This window comes from Corvus cornix, chromosome Z, assembly GCF_000738735.6.
Source record: "Corvus cornix cornix isolate S_Up_H32 chromosome Z, ASM73873v5, whole genome shotgun sequence".
NCBI classification, from domain to species: domain Eukaryota; kingdom Metazoa; phylum Chordata; class Aves; order Passeriformes; family Corvidae; genus Corvus; species Corvus cornix.
The window spans coordinates 50,125,208-50,150,837 of NC_046357.1; the positions used below are offsets into that span (position 1 = coordinate 50,125,208).

The window sequence follows — 25,630 nt, forward strand, 5'->3', positions numbered from 1 at the left end:
TTTTTAAGAGAAGGCAGTGATTGGCAGGCACAATTTGCCAATCACCACAGGTAGAGTCTTCATCACAGAAACCATCTGTAATCAGGAAGTGAGTGTTTCCTTTAAGATAAGCCCCAGATCAAACACCAATTTTCTCCTGATGGGAAGCTTGAGAATTGTGAGTATGGGAGATGACTGCATAAACACATTGATTTCTATTCTCTATTGTTGCTACTGACTTCAGTTGAACTCAGGAGGCATGAATATCTTTGAAGTTCTGGATGCTGCAGCTTCTTTTCAGCAGGTCTCGCTGTAACAATTGCTCCATAGGTGAGCAGTGAAACAGCTGGATTTTCACATGGTTGCATGAAATTTCTGACTGCAGCCCTTTACCATGTTTTTAATAGCAGTAGAAAAACATTTCTATTTTTTAATAGAAAATAGAAAATAAAGTATACAGTAGTTAAAAATCTGTCCCTCTACTGGACAAACATATTCAACTTCAATGCAATTCAGCATCCCCATTTCATAAATGGGTTACTGACGCATTTTGTAGTTTCAGTGAAAAGTACCCTTTAATAGCAGGTTTAAAAATTGTAAATTTCATATTTTACCTGTACATATGAAATACAAAATGAATGACTGGCATCTTCAGCTGACAGTATTGGGCAAATCTTTAAATTAAACACAAGACTTGGAGCGGTCCCCATAAAAATGGTATGTAACTATCAACAAAACTGTAAGTACAACCACTCATCCGTAGAACAGATCCAGAACAATAGGTTGAAGATTTTTATGAACTACAGGTCTGTAGTTACAGTCAGTCATAACACATATGTACAGCCAAGTGAAGCAGAAGTGGCATAGTCAACTACAGTGACTCACACTAAATTTTTAAGACTGGACTTTTAAACTTTAAAGATAGTTTTGCAATGTTTCTCAGTCATGCAGGCATAAGAAAGTAAGAATCACTGGATGGATCCTATCTATCTAGACACAATACTAGAATGCAATGTCAAACCGGATTCTGCCTTAATCTTGCAGATACTGTGAGACCATCAACAAACAGGCAAACAAAACAAAAAAAAAAAGGAAAGAGGAACTACGTTTTTCACCACTAGACAAGAATAACTAGAAATAAAGGTAGTTGTAGTATAAAGGCAAGTAAAGAGTTAAACTGGGCTAGGCAGAGAGACAATGAATTCACAGAATCCTGTAAAAATATTGATCAAATGGAGCACAGTTCGGCGGGGCGGGGGGGGTGGGGGGGGGAGAAAAGTATCTCAGCCTCAAGAGAAGGCACTGTTATGACCAAGAGACTGAAAACAGGTTAGGTCAAAGACTCAATACATTGAGTGATTAAACCAAGTGGGATAGAGGCACTGAACGTGAAGAAATCTTCACTAATGAGAACAAACACATTATGTTTGCTGTGCAACTCTTGGACCCCTCAGCACAACCTTCCTTAATAACATCAGTGACTTAAGGCAGCAAAAAAGAATAAAATGAAGAGCAGTAAGTCTTTTAACTCTGTAAACTTTTCATTTCATCTTATAATTAATGCCAGAAGAAGCAACAGGGGCAAAACAAAGAGCCAATACCTCACTTATCTCTCAGAGAAGATATTAAGAGCATATTAAAAATAGAAGAGACTGGGATTTAACTCTAAAAGGAAAATATGCACAAATTATGAACCTAAATCTACCTTATTTGGTGAATATATAAGTTTAACTAGATTCTTCATCCAAGACTAGCTGAAGGTTAATTTCTTCCGATTTCCCATTGTTGTCTTCAAGGATAAAATCCTTTTTCTCTTCAGCAAACTTTACTGAGCATGTATACCAACAGAAGTGGTATTTTCAGACTTCTTTGTTTGATATTCAAACCAAACCCCCACATCTCTTCAACACTGGAATTCAAAAAAAAAGACGCATACCAAAAAAACCCCCATATGCTTCAAAAGGAAGGAAACAAAAGAAATAATATTAGATGAAATCGGTAGAGTAAGACTAGTGCTAAGCTTCAACAACTTCAAAAGACTTTCCCGTAACTGCAGTTACTGCAAGTTTTCATCTTTAACTGATTTTTACTGATAAGCAACTAGCTTGAAAGCAAACAGAAAGAGACTCTATGATAAACATTAGAAACAGCATTCCAGTTTCAAAAACCCTAGCATTTAAGGGTTCACCTTAAGGTGAAAGGCAAAGGTAAATGTACGGTTGTGCTCTGTCTATGGCAAATTTGTGGGCACAGAGTTGGAGTAAAAATGCACACCAGTCTATGACCACTTGGTTATTAAGTCATGGCTGACTGGTGTTTTTATCTAGCAGAATATGTAACAAGATCCAGTGGAGGGGATTAAGCTGGACAGCTTTTAATTAGAGATAAGGCAGACATTTTTAGTAACCATAAAAAAGACCCCAGAAATTACCTGTCATTTCAAGCCTTGAAATCACAAGGAGACCCCTGTTCCAAAAGCTCTTTTACATACTGAGGACAAATTATGGTTTGTATTACATAGGAAGTTACAGAAGATAAGCACAGTACTCTTTTACAACCTTTAAAAATGCTATTTTGCATGTAGGAACAGAACAAAACTTACAAATCTTTCTAAACATTCTCAAAATGTACCTTTTTCCAACCTTCATAATTTACACTTCCTTGGTAGAAGACAGAAGAGGGCAAGGATAAGAAGCAACTCATAAAAAAATCCTCAAATAGTACATAAAAACTGAAAATAATTAAAATTCCTACTAATGAAGCTGGGTGAGTGAAAGACTAAGACTCAGTTGTGCTGTAGCTGGTGATTAAAATAATCTCGTTAAGTATAAAACTGTGTTTTTACTTTGCATTTCATCATTTGCAGTCTCTTTGCCTCTGTGAGTATATTGGCATCACATAATGCAACTGGTTCACCATTCACTGTGACAATGCCCGTAGGTACAACACTGTGTTTGTGACCTCAGTTTGTCACTGTAAGAATGATTAGTTGATCAGATACTAACAAGAAATGGTAAAATTCTTTCCTATAGTTTGAGCTGTATTCCTCCTTTTGCATTCTTCTGATATCAGATAAGAAATCTGTATCACGACATACACACACTGAGCACACCAATACTCCTTTTTTTTTTGGGTCATAACCACCACAGGATCTATGTGTTTCAGAGTATTTCTGTAGATGTGCCAGCATTTACCAGAGGGAACTTAGCATATTAACATTACATATAAGCCCATTAGCAAGAAGGCCGGTTTCTGAGAAAATCACTTTCAGAGTTTTTCCCATATGGCTTCAAATAGGCACTCAAGATACAGAACTGACAGCTCTGTCAAGAATTTTAGGTACATAACTTCACTAGTTGCATTCCCACGCATCATTATATTAAGCAATGCTGTCTGAAAGCTATAAAAAACTCTTCTTGCTTGGCAACACAGGACTTTTATCTTTATATCTATTTTAAGGATACCATGAATAGCTTTCCAAAACAAGAAAGCTATGAAGCACTTAGCTTGATCTGCCTTTAAAACAGAGATTTGAGCAGAGTACCAAAACACATACAGAGAATATAATATATGGGGGAGGGGAAGTGGAGAAAAGCAACAAAACTGATGAAAAACTGCCATGAGAATTCAGAGCAAACCCTACTAAAAATCTACCTCTTTTTTGCAGAGGAAAAAATACATTTTAATCTGATCAGTGTGCCCTCCTTTCTAAACTTGTACACTACCAAGCAAAGACTTAAAAACTGGATCAGACTGATATCAAACTATTATCACTGGCCTATCACTCCAAAGGCAAAATTAAGAATGTGTTCAAAGGAAAAAATTATACAAATACCATCATTCTAATTGACTAGGATTGTATTATCATCAGCAGAAATAATATAATAAAGGCCATATGAATAAGGACCAAAGAACCAATTAACACAACAGCAGAATATACATAATTAATAGCCCTGTGTAGCTGAAGACTGCCAATAATTCGGTGAAGAAAAATGAAAAGATTAAGTGAGTAATAGTATTAAACAGTACAGCTTTATTTTAACTCCACAGTTTTTATTAATTTCTCAAGTCAATATCATCCCTACCTACTAAGCAGTAGATTAAAAAATTACAAAAAATTTCAAAACCTATGTTCAAAAACAAAGAGTTTTTGTCACACAATAGAAATAGTGTTCAATATGCCACAGAAAACTTGACCTAATCAGTATTCTAGGAAACACTTTTTCTTCTGCTCTAACAAACACAATTTGACTTGTCATCCTAACGAAGGTGTCAACCAGCACGTTACCACCTACACCTCTTGCACAGAACTGACAGACTCAGAACTCAGAATACTACTTTGTAACAACTTGTACTGTGCAGGTGAGAAGAGAATCTGGTTTAAGAGAAATAACATGTCAATACAGACAAATTATCTGTAAGAAATTATTTCTCATAATAACTAGTGGTCTTGAGTCCAAACGTGAACACTTCTGCAAGCCAAAAGATGCACTGACCTACTCTCAAAAATGGCAGAAGTCAAATATTTTAGTATTATTATGGAATAACAAACCTGGACACTCAGTTACCCACTTGTTTTGACCATAAGTTAATCAATTCCACAGGTTGCAATGTTTTCTTAATGTGTAAACTATACCCCTAATAAAAAAAAAGTAAAAGTGTCTGCCATTTTTTATTGTCTTGAAAGAGAAATGAAAGATTACTGCCCAGTCCTTCTTGTGTACACCACAGAAAACACCATACTGTCAGCATTTTAATACTTCCAGACAACCTCTAAGTACCATGCATCAGGAAAGGCTTAGAATTGTTTTGCCACACAGATTTTAGTAAAACACAATATAAAATTCCAAACAGGTCTTTCTTAGTTATTTCATAAACTCTACCTTGTGAATGTGTGCAGGGACACTGTGTATGTGTTGGAACAGAACTATCGAGATCTCAGTAATGTAAATCATGACCCTGATTCTGCACTTGGATCCACACAAGCAATCCCTTTACATACCCACTAAAGCTGCTTTAAAGAAAATTCAGGGTACTGTCATACAGAGAAGCACATGGTAAGCAAAAGTACAAAAGAATCACACATTAACTAAATACTGAATTTGTGTGTAGTGCTGCACACCACCTCAACAGGTCAGCAACAGTCCCTACCAAATATGCAATGATAAACAAAAAGCCTATATGTACTTTTAAAAGAACATGAAAGAGAAAAGAAAACCCAAGCAACAACTAGTATTCACAGACTCATAGAATGGTTTGGTTTGGAAGGGACCTTTGAAAATCACCTAGACCAACTTCCCTGCCACAGGCCAGAACGTGTTGATCACTAGATCATGTTGATCAATGCCCCATCCAGTCTTTTGAACACTTCCAGTGATAGGGCATCCACAACCTCTCTGGGCAACCTGCCCCAGTGTCTCACCATCCTCATCAAGAATTTCTTCCTTAAATCCAGTCTAAATCGAGAAACCTTCCATTTAAAACCATTGCCACTTGTCCTGCAACTACATGCCCCAGTGAAACATCTAGCTCCATTTTTCTTGTAAGCCCCCTTTAAATATTGAATGGCTACAATAATGTTTCTCTGGAGCCTTCTCTTCTGTGGGCTGAACAACCCCTACTCTGTCGGTCTGTCTTCACAGCAAAGGTGTTCCTTTGTATCACTTCAATGGTCCTCCTCTGGACCCATTTCAATAGATCTGAGTCTGTCCTGTGCTGAGGGCCCCTCAGCTGGATGCAATACTCCACCTAAGGTCTCAGAACAGCAGAGTAGAGGGGGAGAATCACCTCCCTTAACCTGCTGGCCATGATTCTTTTTATATAGCCCAGGATACAGTTGGATTTCTGGTCTGTGAGTGCACATTGTTGGCTCACGCCAAATTTCTCGTTCACCAGCACCTCCAAGTTCTTTTTCTGCAAGGCTGCTTTGAATACATTCATTACCCCAGTCTTTGTTCACACCAGTGGAAGCTCTCACTTAGGAGCAGGACTTTGCACTAAGCGTTACGAAGCTCATGAAGTTCACATGGATCCTCTCCTCAAGCCTGTCAAGATCTCTCTGGATGACATCTCTTCCCTCTATCTTACCAACTGCACCACTCAGATTGATGTCATCCACAGTATTGCTGACAGTGCACGCAATCTTACTGTCATGACATTAAGTCATGATGGTCCCAGTCCTTTTATAACAGTCACCACATAAAGTATTAATACTCCTAAGTCTATTTCATACTCTATTCACATTAGCTATTCCCAAAATACAACAGAAGTATGTCCAGGACAGGTAACATGAAGAATGGCAAGCAGGAAACTTTCATGGAATGAGTGAGAAATTACACGCAATGTAGTTTAAAATAAAACCAAGAAAGACCACATTCTTGTTTAGCATTTCTCACAATGGAACAGGGGATATGCATTAATAATCAAAAGATAATGGATATACTGTTTTTAAAAAACATCAATACATATCACTTTTCCCTCAAGTGGTAGAAAATCAGAAATCAGGCAAGTACACAGACTAAACTTCCACATTCATTAAGTAGGATATCTCATAAGTGAGAAACAATGATCTTTTGAGGGGGCAAGTTCTAAGTCCTGACATGAGGCATAAGTTTCCGGCAAGCATGTTAACTAAAGGATTCCACCTCTATGCTTTCATCCGAGGTTCCAAAGACCAGGCACACAAAAAAAAAATTTTCTGATCCACTACTATAACACCTATATTCCTGGAATCTGAATCACAAACAAAACTACAAAGTACAACTGATTCAAAAAGCCTCATTATGAATCCAACATCATGGACAGAGCATGAATAAATCGGTCTGAAGAAACCCACACAAACAAACAAAAGAAATCCAAACACCCCCACCATGCATCAATCCTCAAGATTCCTACCTAAAGCAAATGTCAATCTTATCTCTAAGACAGGAAAGAAGAACACCAGGAACTAAAGGCCTGTCAGCCTCAGTCTCTGGCAAGATGATGGAACAACTAATTCTGGAAACCATTTCTAGGTATGTGAAGAACAAGATCACTTGCTGTAGTTAGCATGGATTCATGATGGGGAAGTCACACTTGACCAACTTAATTCTACAGTGAAAAGACTGGTTTGGTAGACAAGACGAAAGTAATAGACAGGGTCTGCCCTGACTTCAGGGAGGCCATTGGCATTGTGTCCCGTAAGATCCTCATAGCCAAGCTGGTGATGTACGCTGACAGCGCAGACAGAGAGGTGGGCTGAAAACTGGCTGAATGACTGGTAAACAGAGAAACAAAGTCTAGGTGGAGGCTAGTAACTAGAGCATACCTTAGGGACAAATATGGAGTCCAGTTTTGTTCAACGTCTTCATCAGTGATCTAGGTGATGGGACAGGTGCACCCTCAGCAAATCTGCAGATGACTCAAAACTGAGAGGAGTGGTTGGTACACCAAAGGGTTGTGTTGCCATCCAGAGGGACTTGGACAGGCTGGAGAAATGTTCTGACAGGAACCTCATGAAGTTCAACAAGAGGAAGTGAAATGTCCTGCACTGGAGAGGAATGACACTAAGCACCAGTACAAGCTGGATGCTGTCCAGCTGGAAAGAAACTTTGTGAAAAAGAACCTGAGGCTCCTGGTGGACACCAAGTTGATCATGAGCCATCCTGGCCTGCACAAGGAGGAGTATTGCCCACAGGCTGAGGAAAATGGTCCTTCCCCTGTATTCAACAATGGTGAGGCCCCACCTGGAGTAGGATAATCAGTGCTGGGCTCCACAGTATAAGAGTCATGGACATACTGGAAAGAGTACAGCAAAGGCCACGAAGATGATGAAGGGATTAGAGGACCTCACATATGAGAAGAAGCCAAGAGAGTTTTTTAACTCCTTACATGAAGCAAAGCTATAAAGACTGAGCCAGGCTCTTCACAGTGATGCCCAGTTACATGACAAGAGGCAACAGGCACAAAATGAAACACGGGAGGCTCTCTCTGAACACGGGAAAACATTTAGGTACTTTGGGGGCGGCCAAGAACTGACACAGGGTGCCCAGGAAGGTGGTGGAATCTGCATCCTCACAGATGTTCAGGTGCTGTCTAGACATGGTCCTCAGCAACTGGATTTAGATGTCCCTGCTTGGGCAGAGGGGGTGGATCAGATATATGCCAGAGGTTCCTCCCAGCTTCAACTGTTCTGTGATTATGTTGCTGGAACTTGTGATAATATAAATGTCATTCTTTTTCTGTACATAATATTTCTTCTGGAAGAGAAGTGAACAATGTAAAGTGGGAACTCATATATGGCCATGTAAACAAAAACCGATATAGAGGGCCTATTTATAGAATCAACTGATTTATATGTTACACCTATATCCACATGTTGAAGAGGCTATTAATAATTCAATGCCATCTCCTTTTACAAAGAAATAAGTAAATATAATTTCTAAATCAATATAAATAACTAAATTGTATATCTAATCTAAAAAGCAACCACTCTTATGTAAGTATTTTTCAAGCTTATAACATTTTTTTAACTTTAATTGAAGAGACAGTGATGAACATTTACAGAAAATTGGCTACTACAGCAATGTACCACAAGTAAGAGAGTATTTTTGCCCACTATTTTTCAAGGTACAGAAAGGTAATACAGAAAATGCATGCAGATATGCAGTTACACAGAGAATATTGAAGGAAACAATGCAGTCACCTACTGCACTTGCAAGATATTACAAAGAGATTCAGAAGATTATAAGGAGATGACAAGCTGTTCTTCCATTACACTGCAATTTTAAAAAATTTTTACTTCTGCGTGTCTTGCTAGCAGAATAAATTCTTTATTCAGCAATTAATTTTGTGAACTCAATCTTTAAGGAAACTCTCATGAACTTCAAGTCTACAGGATTAATACTTCAGAGACTTTAAAAACAAACTGAGAAAGCAAATTCAAGTTCTAACTCAAATTACACTCAAACTGATACTCAACCTGTTATTTGGGAAAAAAGCAGGAGGGAAAATGATGGTGTAGCATATATAGAGGCACACACCTGTATTTAAACCTGCTTTCACACAAAAAAGCAAGTAAATTGCACTATGACATTTTTGCAGTTGCTTTCCTGCAAGCTCAATTAAAAATGACAGTTAAAAACTTCTTTATATGGAATGCAATATAGTAGTAAAACACCGTATCATTAGGAGATGGTGCTGAAGTTAGAAAGAACCTCCAAAACCCTGACATACACCAGAAACACTGTATGTTACAGGGCTCACAAAACTCGAGACAAGCAATGTCATTCCCAAACCAGGTCACAGAAGGACCACGGGTATGTATGTTACAAGCTGGAAATGAAAGAGGATGAAAGGTGTTTTTATTAGTTTCTCATATGCTGAAGAGCCAGCAGTAAAATATGTACTAATGCATAGTCCGGCTGAAGAAAGTTTTTAAAAACATCTGCTTTGTAGGCTGTCTTCAGAACTGCCTTCCATTCTGCACATATACTCTGCATGTTGAAAAGTTAACTTTATAATCTTTCATTATTTCAGTTGGTTTTCCAATTACTTACCTCCTTCAATGGACAGTCATACTTGCCTGTATACCTACGGTACCACTGACCATTTAAACTTTGGGACTTGTACACTTGGTAACATTACTTCAAAAAAAAAAACAGAAACCCAAAATATCTTGCCAATTCAATTATTTTTGCATACTTGTACTATCAGTCATTTACTCTGTTAGGTTCATGAGTTATTATAATTTTGCATATCAGAATCCTATAAATTTTGTGTCTAAAATTACCCAGTTTTACAGAGGCTCAAGTGTAAATACTTAGAAAAAAATCAACTGTGATGCAATTCAGAGTACCTCTAGTCTGTTCCATAGACATACATCATCTCAAAATGTGAATTTTACATCAAAGTGAAATTCTAGATTTACTTAGGTGCAAGCAGGCTGGTACAAATTATGTTGTTCTAGTTCTGTCTGTGCATTATGTATACTTAATACATACAATTTATTTTCTATGTTTATTTTACTCGCCAAATCATTAAGTAACAAACTGAATCTTATCCCAACAAGATATAAAGCAAAGATAAAGATAAAAATAAAGTAAGAATAATTGAGTCAGTGTTTCACAATTCTTTCTAAAAATTTGATCCCGGCTGACACTGGTATTCTATATACAATTGTATTCTATATACAGGGTTATATGTATATAGAATACATACGTATATAGAATACATACGTTATGTGTATATATGTATATATATAGGGTATATGAAGGGTTATTATGAAACAACAAAATGAGGTATTACACCTTCTCATAGACATAGACATCTATGCCTAAAGATACAATGAGACTTCCATAGCATGTAGGAAGTTTTAACTGGCAACAAGCACATAGGAAGCAAGATTATATGCCATCATAGAAAAACACCTCAAAATTATAATAAGTATCTCGCAAAATTCACTACCCAACCAGCTTACAAAATTAAATATGGCAGGAGCTCAGATACAAGTACAGAGAATCACCGGCCCGATGAGCTCAACCACTACAAATGCTCGTGAGCACATGGTACCCTGGCCCCGTTGTAAAGCCTGTTCACAAACATCTCCAAATGTACATAGGTTGCTAACAGTGCATATGTAGCCAGGTTCCAACAGTTACAGCAGCTCAGCTAACATGCAACATCTTTGTAAGATAACAGAATTCAACTGTCTCGATCAAATTTATCTAGTACCTGGAAGTACCCTGCCTTGCCACAAACTTTGTACCTTAGTTTAAATTCCTTGCTTTAATACAAACTAATGCAAGTTTATTCTCTCTCAGAAGAAAAACTACACACATTACCTTCTGAGGGGTCAAAACCCTCTGCCTGAACTTTTCAATCGTATCTTGACCTGCAGCTGCCCATGCACTAGCAAATGCTTCAGCTTTGTCTTGATCCAGGTGAATGCTTTGTAGCTGCTGTTGCAGTGAAGCAGGCTTCAAATTGTGATAGACTGCCTGTGAAAAGGAAAAATAACTGCTGTTGCTGAGTGTTGCTCTACAAGCCACACCACATACGTTCTAGCACAAATGGTCACAGTGTTCACACAAGATTTTTACTAGCAACTCCACTGGGGGAACTACATGCAGCCTGTTCATTAACCCTCTAACTTGGGAGACAGAAAACTGTAACTATCTCAAAATGCTCTTCTCAAGATAGAGAAACTACAAAAAAATAATGTAGACACAAGCCAGATCTGAGTATATGTACAGTTATCAGTGAAAAAAAATGGGCTTTGAAGCCAATTGTGACTATCAAGAAAGGAGAACTTTTCCAAATTCACACTATTCAAGCAAACCTAAACTACAAGGTAATATGCTGAAAAACCAAGAACAGTTTGCCTAAACTGAGTTAGATATAACCTCCCTATTAGTGTCAATTTTTTTGTGGAAGACACTCTGTGTCATTCTTCACTTTCAAAACAGGACTGTGTCACCACCAGGTCAGGGAAAAAAAAGAAACAACATATGTGGCAAAGACTGTACAGCAGTCTTTTTATCTATAATGCCTCCATAGACCAAAGGGCTGTTAAAACAGTTATGGTCTGACAGAACAAGCAGCTGCTCCAAGAAGCATAGCTATCAGCAGGAAAACAAAGAGTGCTCATACAACATGTAATCCATCTGGGACTCCTTTTTTTTTTGGCAGATATTAATATTCTTCACTCTTTTTTTTTTTTTAATGCAAAAAAAAGCAAGAAAAGAATTAACTGCTTTTTCTGTTCATCTTCAATAATTATAATATCAATTAAGCAGTCTGAGGAAATCAGGAAAAGGCAATAAACAGGTAGTTCTGCTGTTTTGCTGAGATGAAAATTAAAAATTCCAGTCTGGAGGTGACCTCAGGTTTCACTTTCATTTTTCGGTGGATGGGAGCCATGAGGAGGACTGTTTGTTTTATTTCTAATGCAGCAGAATATGTTAAGTGAACTGATCATAAATTGACGTGTAAGGAAGGACCGGATTTAAATCCCACAACAGACCATCACTATGCATGCACTTTGCACAACACTACACGTTCTATACTTGCATGAAATGGATGGATAACATCATGCGCTTGACAACTTTTAAAACAGTTACCCTATTTACCTATTTAATTTATTTTATTTATTGTAATACAACAGCTTCCCAACCTTAGTAGAGGTAGTCCATGGAATCAGAAAACCTCTGTTTACAAGGTGACTACACCTTGCAGTCATCCACTCAATCCAAATACTAGAGCTACATTAGGTGTGCCTGTTCACCTCACTACAGACTGCTTCTGTGCACGAAAATTTTCCGTAACTGACTCTTAAAGTAACTTAAGCTGTGCTCAGTAATGTTATCTAGTATTTTCCTCACAAGAACTTAAAAAATGCAGGGCTGGCTTGTTTACAATGAATAAGAGAGAACAGTATATCTCATAATTATCAACAGTTCCCGTGGAGTCATGCAGACCTCGCTTCTACTATTAGCAGAAATTTACATTAGCAGAAAAACCACTCCAGAAAGGCACCTAGTCCCATCCAAATCAGAAAGGCATGAAACCAAAAGCAGTAAAATCATAATCCCAAAACATACATAATATACTACAGATATGTTTTCACTAATTCCTTTTTAACTTCAGTGTCCTATTTTTTAAATCTACAGTTGGATAAAAAAATACATTTATCAATGTATAATGATGAAAACAAAATACCTGTTCCAAAATGAATGATATAGTTTCAAGAACCAGATGAAGATCTTGTTTTTCCAATGAAAAAGCTATTTGAAGTTTTTCTTCCTCCTCTTCACTGAAGGTACTTTCAGCCTGAAGCACAAAAATGGTTAGTCCTGACATTTCATTTAAGGACCAAGAGCATGCTTGTCAAAATAAAAACTTTCTCCCCATCTTTGTAAACACAGTGGCTATCCAGTTGTTTCTAAATAGAAATCACAAAGCAAAGCTCTTTTCCAACAGAAAACACAATTCCTCTCACTGAAAATCAAAATTAAAAGCCAACACAGTACCACAGGTACCTGACAGACATCAGAAAATGCTTTCTCTTTGTACCTCATAGACACTACAGAAATATTCTTCTTTCAATTATCAGATCATCTCCAACAACCTTTTATAAATAAAAGTAAGACAAGTACAAAGAGCATTATTTAAATCACACCCCAGAAAACAGAAGGCAAAACTGTAGTTAGTTATGTATGCTTCTTCCATTCTGGATACCCTTCTAAAAATCACCTATGCTGTTGCAAAGGAAATAAAGGCATAATGTACATTTATTTTGAAAGTCAGATTTGAATCTATAGCCTACTGTGTCACTAAAGACAATTGAGAATGTGCTGTATTTTTAAAACACAGCAGTTGTACTTACTATACCACAGCAAATTAAATAGTAATTTAAAACACAGACACTTTTAAAACCTAATTACTAACAAATCTATAATAAAGACATCAAAGCACCACATTTAGACCACTTAGTAATCCAAAACTGCAAAGCTTCACAAGCAAAACAATTTAGCTGTCCAAATAAAAAAATGATTCAATTACACAAAACTTTCAATGATCACAACGTTTGTAACAAGAGTATCAAAATGGAAACATTATTTGAAACATTAGCTGTTAAAAGGAAACACAGAGCTCCCAGTGTCTGCCTTGTTAAGGCAATGAAGTTCATTTCCAAGTTTCCAGCAATTTAACTAGGTACTTATACTTAGGTACTTTAGAAAGGTCAGCAAAACTATTCATGAGATTGAGTGGGCTGAATTAAAATAACCACTTCAGCTCATGTAAATGCTGGTTAAAACTGTGAAGAGCTACTAAAATGCTACAGAGTAGTAAAAAAGAACAAACCAAACAAACAAAAGGTTGCTGATGCATTTCAGTTACCAAAGAGTTAATATCCATGCGAAACCACTGAGAAAACTCTCTGCAATTAACAGGGCACCCAAGCTAGTGATGTTAATAGAAAAAAACCCCAAAAACCAGCAGTTGAATCAAATGAATCCTTACAGTCTCACATATATAATCTTGAATATATTTGCATTTTTTCCATGCTGCTCCAGTAGTACTGTACCATTCAGCCTGCATGTATATAAAATTCTGTGTTTCTTTTTATACTTTTTCTGAACACAAAACAAGGGAATAAACAAAATCTGAGACTGAAAGACAATGAAACTGACAAAATAATTTCTGGTGTAAGATTCATTTTACAGTTTCCCCTGCAATATTTAGTACAAAGTTTAGAGTTAGCCTGCATTTGACATTTTGGCACTGTGCAATGAAACTGACTTCTGATTTACTTTTTTAATTCTGCATTTATAAACATCTTCTGCAAAGATGACAGAAATTTTCACTGAAAGCTCTGGACTTAATTTTTATCCTCAATTCCACAGGTGTCTTTAGTTGATGGACATGCACAAATGCAGAAAAATAAATAAAACACACATTTAGTGTTTGCCTTGTATTGTAAAATGTGGAACATGTAAAATTTTCTTAAGAAAGCATGTTCTTTGATGTTTGTATACCGTCAAGCCTAATCAACAAGAAAGGTGAACAGAGAGAAGCCAACAAGCTCTAAGGGATGTGCAGGTTTTAGAAAGACAGATTACTTGTTGGAAGAATTGCCTTGTTAAGGTTTGGGGCTTGACATGTGTCAGTGACCTCAAACCTAGGGGGAGGTTAACAAAACTTGGGAAGGAGGATGTACCACTGATAGTGAACACAAAGAATGCAGAATTTATGGGCCTCAAGGACATTTGGCAGAACTCCCAAGATAAGGAAGAAACTAAAAAAGCCAACTCAGCAGCTGTGCTGAAATCAGCTCGGACTGGGTAAAAGGTAATTCCTGCAGGGCGATCCGTGGCCACTGGTTCATGACCACCAAACCATGAAGCCCACTGACTCAAAAGGAGAGAGTGAGCACGCAGACTAATTAGCATGGGAACCAAGAGAATGATTAAGCAGTAGAAGATAGAATATTAATTAATAAGAACTATGCAACTTGTTGCCAATGAACACTGAAGCCTTTGTTTGCTAAAATGTGTAAATGGTAAAAAGTTTTTATGGTTAGGGTGCTTGACTTGGGGAATAGCACTGAACATCAGGCCTGCACAAACCTAAAATAAATAATCAATCTCTCGCTCGAGTGTGTAACCATCGGCTTTTCGCAAACCCAGTATAAAACTCGATTTTTGTGGACAACACTCGTGAAGGCAGAGGCGGAGCGTGTGCAAAAAGTCAAGCAACTCGTGCGTCCTCTGACACCGCTCTCGGAGGCGCCAGCACCTGGGGGCAGTGGGCTACAACAAGCATCTCTCGCTCTCATGCCATTCACCTTCTCGCGCCATTCGTTACCGGCTTTTATTTCATTCCCCCGAAAAAGTTCTGAATAATTAGTGAGGAATTAAATTAAAAACCAAAACCCTCTAAAGAAGGGGATGGTGGCGGGTGGTTTAGGCTCCGCAGCCGCGCTGCCCAAGCTCCGGCCGGGCCCGGCCGCGCGCCCTCCCAGCACCGCCGAACCCCCGCTCCCGCCCCGCCCCAGTGTGACACGGCCCCGCCGGCTCCCCGCGCCCCGCCGGCTCCCCGCGCCCCGCCAACCTTCAGGTGCAGCTTCTGGAGAAGGCGGGAGAGGAGCCGCGGAAACCGGCCCGGGTCCACGGCGTTGAGCAGCGACACGGCCCTGCGGATGCTGGGAGGAAGGAGGGAGGGGGTCAGAGAGGCCTTGGCCCCGCTGCGCCCCGGCACCGTGGCGAGACCTGCTCCGCCCCGCCCGGCCCGGCCCGGAGGGGCAGAGCGGCCCGGCGGGAGCGGCGCCGCCGAAGCGCCGGTACCTGTCGCTCTCCGGCACGACGGGCGCCGCCATGGCTGCGGCGCGGACCCGCCCCCGACGGCGGCCTGGCGGGGCCAAGCTTTGCCGCACCACCCGCGGCGAGGGCAGCGCGAACCCACAGAATCAGGGAGTGAACCAGGGTGAGAAAGGTGTCTGGGATCGTTGTGTTCTAGCCCATGATCCGGCACCACCATGTCAGTGAGGCTAAAGCAGTGGAGCGTGACGTCCAGTCTTTCCTTAACCACCCCCAGGGACCGTGACTCCACCACCTCCCTGGGTAGTCCATTCTAATGTTTAATCACAGTTTCTGTGTAGAAATTCTTCCTAAGGTCCTGCCTAAACCTCGCATGGCGCAGCTTGAGGCTGTGCCCTCTCGTCCCGTCGCTGGTAGCCTGGGAGAAGGTGCCGACCCTCACCGTGCGCGGAGGGCGCGGGGCCGCTTCCCGGGGGGCTCCACAGCGGCGGCGGCGGCCGGAGGGGCTGCGGCTGAACACCCGGCGGGACGGGCCCGAGCCGCCGTGGTGCCCACCAGCAGGCAGCGGGGACGAGTCCGGTGGTGGACTCTCTGTGTGGAACTCCTCAGCCCCTCAGGCTCCATTTGTTCCCACGTGGGAGTGCACAGTCAGCCCCTGAAACACCCATCATCACAGTTCTTGTTTGTAGGCCGGGAACATCGCTATGGCAACAGCAAATTGTTCTGGAGGCCGTGGAATCTACAGACACTGGCTGCATTCCCACCTTCCCCCAATAACCTGTGCCCAGGTAACACGCCCAAAGTCCCACCCCATCCCACGCCATTGAACTCCCCTACATATGGCTAAGAGCACACCGTGCCTTGTTTCAGGCCAAGTACAAGGTTGTCAAGCTACATAAACAGAACCACTAACTTTCAAGCATTGAATTGTGTGTTTCTACTCCATTTGAATGGATGTAATGTCTGTGAGACCTTTATTTTCCATTATATTTGGCTGAAATTTAAAAAATGGGATCAAAGACAATGGGATGAGCAAACAGAGGGACAGACAGCATAACTGTGTAAGCCTTGTTTTCCTAGGAAGCCAACTAAAAATATTAGAAGTCTTCAAAAGTCTTTTGAATGTGGGCGCAAAGGTTCATAAGGTGTGTCATGAAGGTAATAAATGGTAACAATTATGTTAAGCTCAAGAGACAGGTGGGAAAACATTGGAAAATTTTGAGGGTACTGTGAAGAATGTTTTATAAATGCTGAAATCTTCACTCTATGAACTGAAGAGAATTTAGTCAATGCAGGCAACTTCAACATGGTCAGCATTTCAGCCAGAACATCTGAAAAGACAATGTCTGTTTAAATAGACTTGGCCTTAAGAAGCAACTTTAGGAGAAAAAAAGAGAGTGACAAATATCGCCATATTCCATCAGGCATTTGAAAGTAGAGAATTCTTGCCTGAGACTTTAAAAACATTTGTGCTATACTTCTGTCCTGGGTAACCCAAAATGTTATTGTATTCCATATCTATCTGTGCCCGAAATTGTTACTGACACTTTAAGGCCCAGCGCCACAGAAACAGAAACAGAAGTGTGGGGCAGGTGGGGGTGATACCAATCCCTTTAAAAAGTTGGAGCACCCAAGTCAATGCTCTTTTCCCTCGTGGCATTTGCTCAAGGCAGAGGCTATTTCTGGTGGGTTTTTCTGGGCTCACAACAGCAGCAACCCAAAAAGCTGCATTTTGTAATCAGAACCTGTTTCAGAGTGAATTTTGCAACACCTGTTGACCCTGTGAAGCTTGAGTTAGTCGAGGCCGGGTCACCACATGTCCATGCTGAGAGACAGTTTCTTCCCTCCTGCTCCCTCCCAACACACCCATGGCTCAGGAATAGTAGCGTCAACGCCAGCAGAGTCCAGCAGGTGACAGGAGACAGAGAAACAACAGCACCAGCACCTGATGAACCAGAGGCTGACACCGTGGGGCCAGGGTCACACCCCGGTGATGCCCGTAATTCCCATCTGCCACGAGAACTGCTTTGTAAGCTCCTACTTCTCAGGAGGATTTTCTCACCATTTTCCCTTTGTCTTTCAAAGCACACTGCTGGCTATGGGGGCCACCATCCTGGGAGGGAGGGGGCACCACTCCACCATTTTAGGTTTCTCTTTTTTCCTGGAGGGCCAGTGAGATTTAGCAATTTTTTATCTCGTGGTTATTCACTGTTATTGTTTGCCTGTTGCTGTTTTGCGTGTTAGTTAACTGTTATTTTTTCACTTATATCTGCTCATATTCATTTCTCTTTATGGTGGAAAGGGATTGGTTAAAACTATAAGGGGAGGTAACTCATTTCAGAGTGTCCACTTTTTAAATTGTCTTAAACCAAGACAAACTCTTGCCAGAAGTTGGACCCACAGTCGCTGTTACGAATGGCCATTACATTTTTCAAGCTGTTGTTCTGGGATGAAATACAATTACATTCAACTATTTCATCTGGTTTTCTGTGCTCTTATAAAACATGAAAAAACAATATTCTTGCAGGAAATTTACCTGGCTAGAAAAGAAGAATGAGTGTTTTGCTCCACACTGGAAGAAGAAAAAAACCAAACAACATAATTTCTTGTCCTAGAAAATTTGCCCCAAGAGCAGAATTTATATTATAAAGTTTGTTCAGGCAAAATGAGCAAGGGTGGCTGGATGTCTAGACAATTGCTTACTTATTTCATAAAGTTCCAGCTGGTACAGGTATTGGATGTGCCACTCAGGTTTGCTCCCAATTCTCTGGTTTTACAACCTGGACCTTTTTTAAAGTGTTTTCTTTCACACTTTGCTGCATCAAAATGAACATTTAAAATGAATAATCAAGAGAATGAACATTAAGAACTCAACTAGGCATGATCCTGAGCAACCTGCTCCAGCTAGACCTGCTTTTCACATAGGAGGTTTGACTTGCAAGCCCTGAGGCTTCTCCTACCCTGTATGATTCTGTGTTCAGAGCCTCACTGAAGAATACAGCAAAGAGAGCACCTGATTGGAAACAATAAATAATGAAGCTAACCTGACAAGGTGCTGTCAAGTGCACCATTAAATAGTTTTTTGTCCTAATACCTTCTCTGTTACTAAAAAAGAATTCTAAAAAGTTGTGACTTCTCATACATCCATTCATCTATTATTGGTTTGTACCTGCACCTATGTCACGATGAGTGTTTTAAGATTGTTTAAAGAATCACTGGCAAAGCAATCAGTAAAAACACATTAATATAAAAGCTTTTATAGGTCCACTCTACTACTTACTGGATAGTCAAGGTACACTAAGGAAAAGCGAACAAAAATCCAATCAATCCAAACCAAAATAAACCCAAAATTTTGTGGGGAGGGGACAGGACATGGGTTGAGAGGAGAGAGGAGGGAGACAAAAGGATAGAAAAGGGAAGGGTAAAGGGGAATGCAGCCCAAAGGCCAACAACACTGAACTTAATAGCATTTAAACTTAACAGTACTTAAAATTAATAGTATTTAACTTAACTTATAACTTAAGTTAAACAATTTAAGCAGTTAAAAATCTAGGAGAGCAGTGTTTCTCCCACATTTGGTATAGCACATGTACACTTGTATGCACACAGGCATAAAGAGTCATTGCTCTCTAGCAGATTGGCCCCCAGCCTGTGCTGGTACTTGGGGTTGTTCCTCCCCAGGTGCAGCACCCTAAACTTGCCCTTGTTGAACCTCATGAGGTTTCTCTCTGTCCAGCTCTCCAGCCTATCAAAGTCCCTTTGAATGTCAGCACAGCCTTCAGGTGTATCAGTTTTGTGTCATCAGCTCTGCATTCAGGCAGTTCTTGATCCATCTCACTGTCTATTCATTTAACCCACATTTCCTGAGCTTACCTACAAGGATGTCATGGGAGACAGTGTCAAAAGCTTTGCTGAAGTTGAGGGAGACAACATCCACTGCTCTCCCTTCATCACCCATCCTGCCATGCCAACTCAAAAGACCTGCTGCAACTGTAATGCATTTGGTGCAAATACGTATTTAAGGATATTTGAATATTTATTCAGAAAGTCTGAAGTTGGTCTGTATTTCTTTAGTTCACCACTTTTGGTTTTCCCCTAAGGTGAGTCAAATCTGTATTCTACCCTTGTATGGATGGATATAGACAAGGTTCAATTGCGCTTTTGTAGGAGGTATTTAAAAGGATAGTGAAAATTGTCTGGAAAATAATTTTAAAATGTATCTTTTTTCTGTTTTCTTTATTTTCTTTTTTAATGCTTTAATGATGCAGTGGGATTGAATGGCACTTCATCATATGCAGAAGTTTATTTTAAGCCAGGAGGAACAGTTTAGTGGTCTTGTAACTGAAATATCTAGAACTGAAATATCTAGACTTTCTGGAACCACAGATCTGACTTTTCCCAGGACTGACTGTTCTTCATTGTTTTTAAAGCACTGAAGGTAAACTGAATACTTCGTGGTTTAAGTTATCTAATGTTAAGTCCCCATTTGGATAGGAATCTCATAACAATTTTTATATAAAATGTGGGAGCTTACTTTGGAAAAAAAAATCTCAATTTTCTACCTGTTGTTTTACAGTGCTATCTATGATCTGTTGTATTCCTAGTCTGTGTTTCAGAAGTGCTATGTTACACAATTTTTCACTGTGGAACTTTACATGAAGGATTTGCGAATACTGAGAAAGTGAAAAATCAGGATCATGTGTTCCCTTTAGTAGTAGGGAAATAGACAGGAGACTGGTGGTCCTGCTATAGCTGGCTACCTAGTCAGCCTTGTGCCCCAATACACCTTTGGTCTGCCGTATTGAAAATTCCCATCTCTTAACTCACCCAATAAAGCCTCAGATGTTCATGGTCTTTCACATACCTTCACATCTTAAAAGTCATAATATTTAATGGCTCTTGCCTTTGCCTCTTCTGAGCCACATGCTAATAATTTTTTTAATACTTCCTTTCAATTGGCCTTTGTTTTAGAAGCAGCTGTAAGTATCCAATACAATATGAAAGGACAGCTATTGTTTTTTTTCCTCAGAGCTGTGACAACTTCAGATGTTGACAAGTAGACACAAATTGTTAAACAGAAAGTGTCTTTAGTAGACAGCTTTCTAGCTTGAAATCTAACTCTGTGCAATGAAGGCAAACAAGAAGATACAGTGCATAGGTCTTATTTTATTTTCTGAGTTTTCAAGTTTGTAAATGGCAGGAGATGCACAGCAGTCTTTGGAATTAAGACAACTCCAATAAGACAATGCCCAAGCACATAGGAGGCTAGAAGGGAAAGAAACATCTTTATGCAAAAATCATATGGGAACACACTATTCATTTCCCTGAGACTGGCTTATTTGTAGTAATAATATCTAATAAAGCAGAGGGTGAATATCTCCTTCCAGATAGGTAATGATGTAATGTGTTGCAGTGGGGATACTGCAACACGCATATACCAAACCAGGAGTCCCGTGGAAAGGAAATATATATGGACAGACAGATTCTTGATAGCTGTTTCAGAGATGTTTATTTCTCCAGCCGCATGGCCGGAGCTCTGCCCAGGAACTGTTCCAGTCACGGGACCAAGGGTCCTTCTGCCCGCGCAGGGAACACAAACCAACCCATGGGAACGAGGCTGAGCAGGGGCAGGGAAACCCCGTGTCTGTGCCCTCAGGGCCCCTCTCCCAGGGCTACACGGCAGGGGAGGGACCCCAACACCTCACCCGTTTTATTTTAATAAAAGGAGAATGAAAACAACTGGATAAACGTAACAAGAACAGTTTCAAAACAAAACAAGCCACCCTCCTGAGTCTATAAATGTCCAAACAGATTCTGTGGAACATCTTAGGGCTGACAGAAGAGACACAGAACTCTGAGCATGCTTTGTGGGGAAACTGAGGCAGGAGAGGGTTTAACTTCTTCCCTCCCCCTTTTCATCCCCCACTCGGCATTGGAAAGGGATTTCTGGGGAAACAATTGGCAAAAGCATGGTTTTGTGAGGGAAACCATGGGTGAAAAAACGGATTGGGAATACACTGGGGTAATAGGACATAGGGTAAAAGGGAAAGGTGGGATTAGGAAAGGGAGACTGTAGGGGGGGCTTACAAGGGAGATATTGTCTAACATGACTACGATTTTTAGCATATATACTGCCTTTTACAGGAACACCATCAGGCCCAGTGACCTGCAATGCTTGTAACCCTTTTCTACCTCGTATAATTTTGAATTCCACTACCTCTCCATCTCCCAAGCTTGGGATGCATTTTTCAGGGTTATTCTTTTTAATAGCAGTTCTATGCACGAATATGTCTTGCTGGTTGTCACACCTTGTTATAAAACCATAATTTTGCTTAACATTATATCATTTTACTATCCCTAAGGTCTTAGTTACTATGATCTTTTCCTTTTTCCGAGTGGCTGCTGTTTTCTGTCTCGCTGCGTCTTTGCTCTCTCCTTCGGTCGCTCCCGTGTTGGAATTGTCAGGGCTGCTCGTGCCTGCGCGCTCTTCCCGGGGTCGCGTTCGGGGCTGTGCGGGCCGGGCCGGGCCGCGCCGCTCAGTTCTCCGCGCGTCGCCTCCTCTGGTCGCAGCTTCGCTGCCGATGCCGGGTGCCGCACCCACGTCTCGGCTGGGCCCCCGAGCGATGACTCCCCCGCGCCCTGCTCCAGCGCGCGTCTCGGCTGGGTGCGGCTCCGCTCCACCGCCACCGCTGCCAGCCGCCGCCCGCGCGCCGCCCCTCTCGGCCGGGCATTCACGGGGCTCGCTCCACCACGCGCTGTGCTGGGCCGTGTGGGCACCGCCGGGTCCCGCCGCTCCCGCCGCGCCTCGCTCCGCCACCGACACTGCGGCTCGCGTGGCTCCGCCCGCGCGCGGGAACTGCCTCGCTGCTGCTCGCAGAGCGTTCGGTGCACGTGGCCTGGGCCGCACGGTCCCTGCGCCAGGCTTCCTTTCGCCAGGACACAGCTGACATTGCTCAACAGTCTCGGTAACTAAATAATATTCACGAAAATATTCTTCCATCGGCATATATTTTGACTCCAATATTAACTGTGTCCAAACGGTTTTCCAAAAGCTCTTTGTAAGAATTAAATCCCAAGAAACGTAGAAAAAGTTCTTAAACAACCATGCCAGGAAGTGTTTCAGTTCTTTCTGAGCTTGAATCAAGCTAAAATTTACAAATCGTTGTTCAAGAATCATTTTAAGTTTAAGATAAATGTCCATATGCGGCTCTGAGAGCCAAGAGTCTTCCCACGGTTCCTCCATAGTTTAGATACGGAATAGCAAAGCAAAACCAAGAAGAGGAATCCAAAGTTTCCAGGGTTTACTCACACAAATCAGTCGCTTAGGGATCGGGGATCGTTCTGCTCTCAATTCTCCACCATTATGTTGCAGTGGGGATACTGCAACACGCATATATCAAACCAGGAGTCCCGTGGAAAGGAAATATATATGGACAGACAGATTCTTGCTAGATGTTTCAGAGATGTTTATTTCTCCAGCCGCATGGCCGGAGCTCTGCCCAGGAACTGTTCCAGTCACGGGACCAAGGGTCCTTCTGCCCGCGCAGGGAACACAAACCAACCCATGGGAACGAGGCTGAGCAGGGGCAGGGAAACCCCGTGTCTGTGCCCTCAGGGCCCCTCTCCCAGGGCTACACAGCGGGGGAGGGACCCCAACAGTAATGTAATGTAATAACAGAAGGAAAATACAGTGGAAGACAGAATAATTTGAAATTAAATGAACTGAATCAATTTTTAGACAAGAGACTGAGAGGTGGTATCTTAGTTTGGGGTGTAGTTTAATATGAGTCTACACTCTTCCTTTCCTTAAGTCGCAATGGGATCACTGGTAGCCATGAGCAAAGCAGCCCCATGGACAAGGAAAAGACAGGAAAAGTAAACTCACAGTGTCACAAATCGTTTAAACTGCATAATCTGGGGAGGAGGGGAGGAATGGGGAGAGAGAGAAGAAGGACACACAGACCTTAAGGAATAGTTCATTGATCTGCTTTCCCTTATTTTACACTGGTTTCTAGAGCAAACTTATTCCATAGGGAAAATTATATTCTGTTTAGACTGATTTATAAGGTATAAGATGATCTGATGCCATCTGGAGCAAAACCTATTTCCAAGAGACTATGAAATGTTCTCTGTCATTTCTCTTAAGGGATTTAAAACTGTAAGATCATGCAGTGTGGTATTATGTAATTGCCTAAGAAAACTATCAGATATGGGCACTGCATTGTTATTTGTATCTAACACCAACTTTCACAATCCATATGAAAATATGTATAACATACTTTCTGCTTCCCCATGTACATCTGCCCTAATAGAATTATACTTGTGCACTGTGAACTGCTTGTTTGGAATTTAGGGAAAAGTTAGTAGGATCATTGCAATGGTATTTTCAAACCACAGCAGAACTGCCTCTGCCCTGTTATTCTTTTATCTTGGCACTCACCTTTCTTTATTTTTCAGGTTTTGTGCTCTATTTCCAAGGTGGCAATAAGTGTGTTTGTAATGGAGTTCCCTTAGACTTTGCATTTAGCTATGACTGTGACTGAGTCACAGTCCATTTTAAAAACCATGGCATAACACAAATGAATTCAACAACGAGATTTACACCGATCTGGGTTTAACCACATTATTCAGAAAATGTAACATGTAGCCTTACCACAGGAATCCATGTGATCAACTATTTAGGTTTTTGCCTTAAAGTGGAAAGAAATAGAAGCTAATTCAAACCTATTCATTTCAGATCTTGAGGCTGTGCCAAAGGAAGGCTGCTATCTTCCTGTCAATTTAATCAACTTTATCTTCTTAAAGAGCTGCTTGTTCCATCAAGTCCAGAATGAGTCTATGGCACATCTGGAACAAGAAACAATCCCTAACTCCTGATTCATCAGCAGGATTTTCCTACCTTAAGAAATATATCTCAGAGAGTATGTGGGCTATTTGGACTCCTGGCAAAAGTCAAAGGGTACTTGGGGACCAGTTTTTTAACCAGCACAGAAGATACTCCTATGATGGTTTTTTTTGGTAGTGGATGTTTTTATAGAATTGAAGAATTGTTTAGGTTGGAAAAGACATTTAATCACTGAGTCCAACCACTAAACCATGTCTTCAAGTGCCACATCCACATGCCTTTTGAGTGCTTTCAGGGATGGTGATTCTTCCACTTCCCTGGGCAGCCTATTCCAGTGATTGACTACCCTTTCAGTGAAGAAATTTTTCCTAATACCCAATCTAAAACTCCCCTGGTACAAATGGAGACCATTTCCTCTCATCCTATCACTTGTTATCCAGGAGAAGAGACCAACCCTCACCTGTCTACAACGTCCTTTCAGGTAGTTGTAGAGAGAGATAAGGTCTCCCCTGAGCCTCCTTTTCTCCAGGCTAAACACCCCAGCTTCTTCAGCTTTTCCTAATAGAACTTGTGCTCCAGATCTTTCAACAACTCTTGTTGCCCTTCTCTGGACTTGCTCCAGAGTCTGGACATGCTCCAGAGTCAATGTCTGTCTTGTTGTGAGGATGCCAAAACTGGACACAGCACTCAAGGTGTGGCCTCACCTTTGCCCAATGACAGGGGGACAATCTCTGCCCTGGTACTGGTGGTTACACTGTTGCTGATGCAGGCTAAGATGTCAATGGCCTTTTTGGCCACCTGGGCACACACTGGCTCATGTTCAGCTGCTGTTGACCAGCACCCTCAGCACCCTTTTCCTCTGTGCAGGTTTCCAGCCACTTTTCTCCAACTCCTGCATGAGGTTGTTGTGGCCCAAGGACCCAGCACCTCACCTTGTTGAATCTTATCCAGCTGGCCTTGGCCCATCAATCCAGCCTGTGCAGATATCTGTGCAGAGCCTTCCTACCCT

The 25,630-nt window shown here is 41.0% G+C and overlaps 1 protein-coding gene across 4 annotated transcripts in view; it reads right to left on the reverse strand.

The window, feature by feature from the left end:
* COMMD10 (COMM domain containing 10) overlaps nt 1-15,906 on the reverse strand; it is a 113,342-nt gene extending 97,436 nt beyond the window's left edge. For all 4 annotated transcript variants that reach the window (XR_005603855.1, XM_039567271.1, XM_039567272.1 and 1 more), the window contains exons 1-4: nt 15,804-15,906; nt 15,571-15,661; nt 12,676-12,786; nt 10,800-10,955 (exon numbers count right to left, since the gene is read on the reverse strand). Coding sequence is in view for 3 of the 4 variants with exons in the window: in XM_039567271.1 (XP_039423205.1) it covers nt 10,800-10,955; nt 12,676-12,786; nt 15,571-15,661; nt 15,804-15,835 (390 nt within the window). In the remaining variant the exon portion in view is untranslated. The remainder of the gene's footprint in view (nt 1-10,799; nt 10,956-12,675; nt 12,787-15,570; nt 15,662-15,803) is intronic.
* Between the last annotated feature and the right edge of the window lie 9,724 nt (nt 15,907-25,630).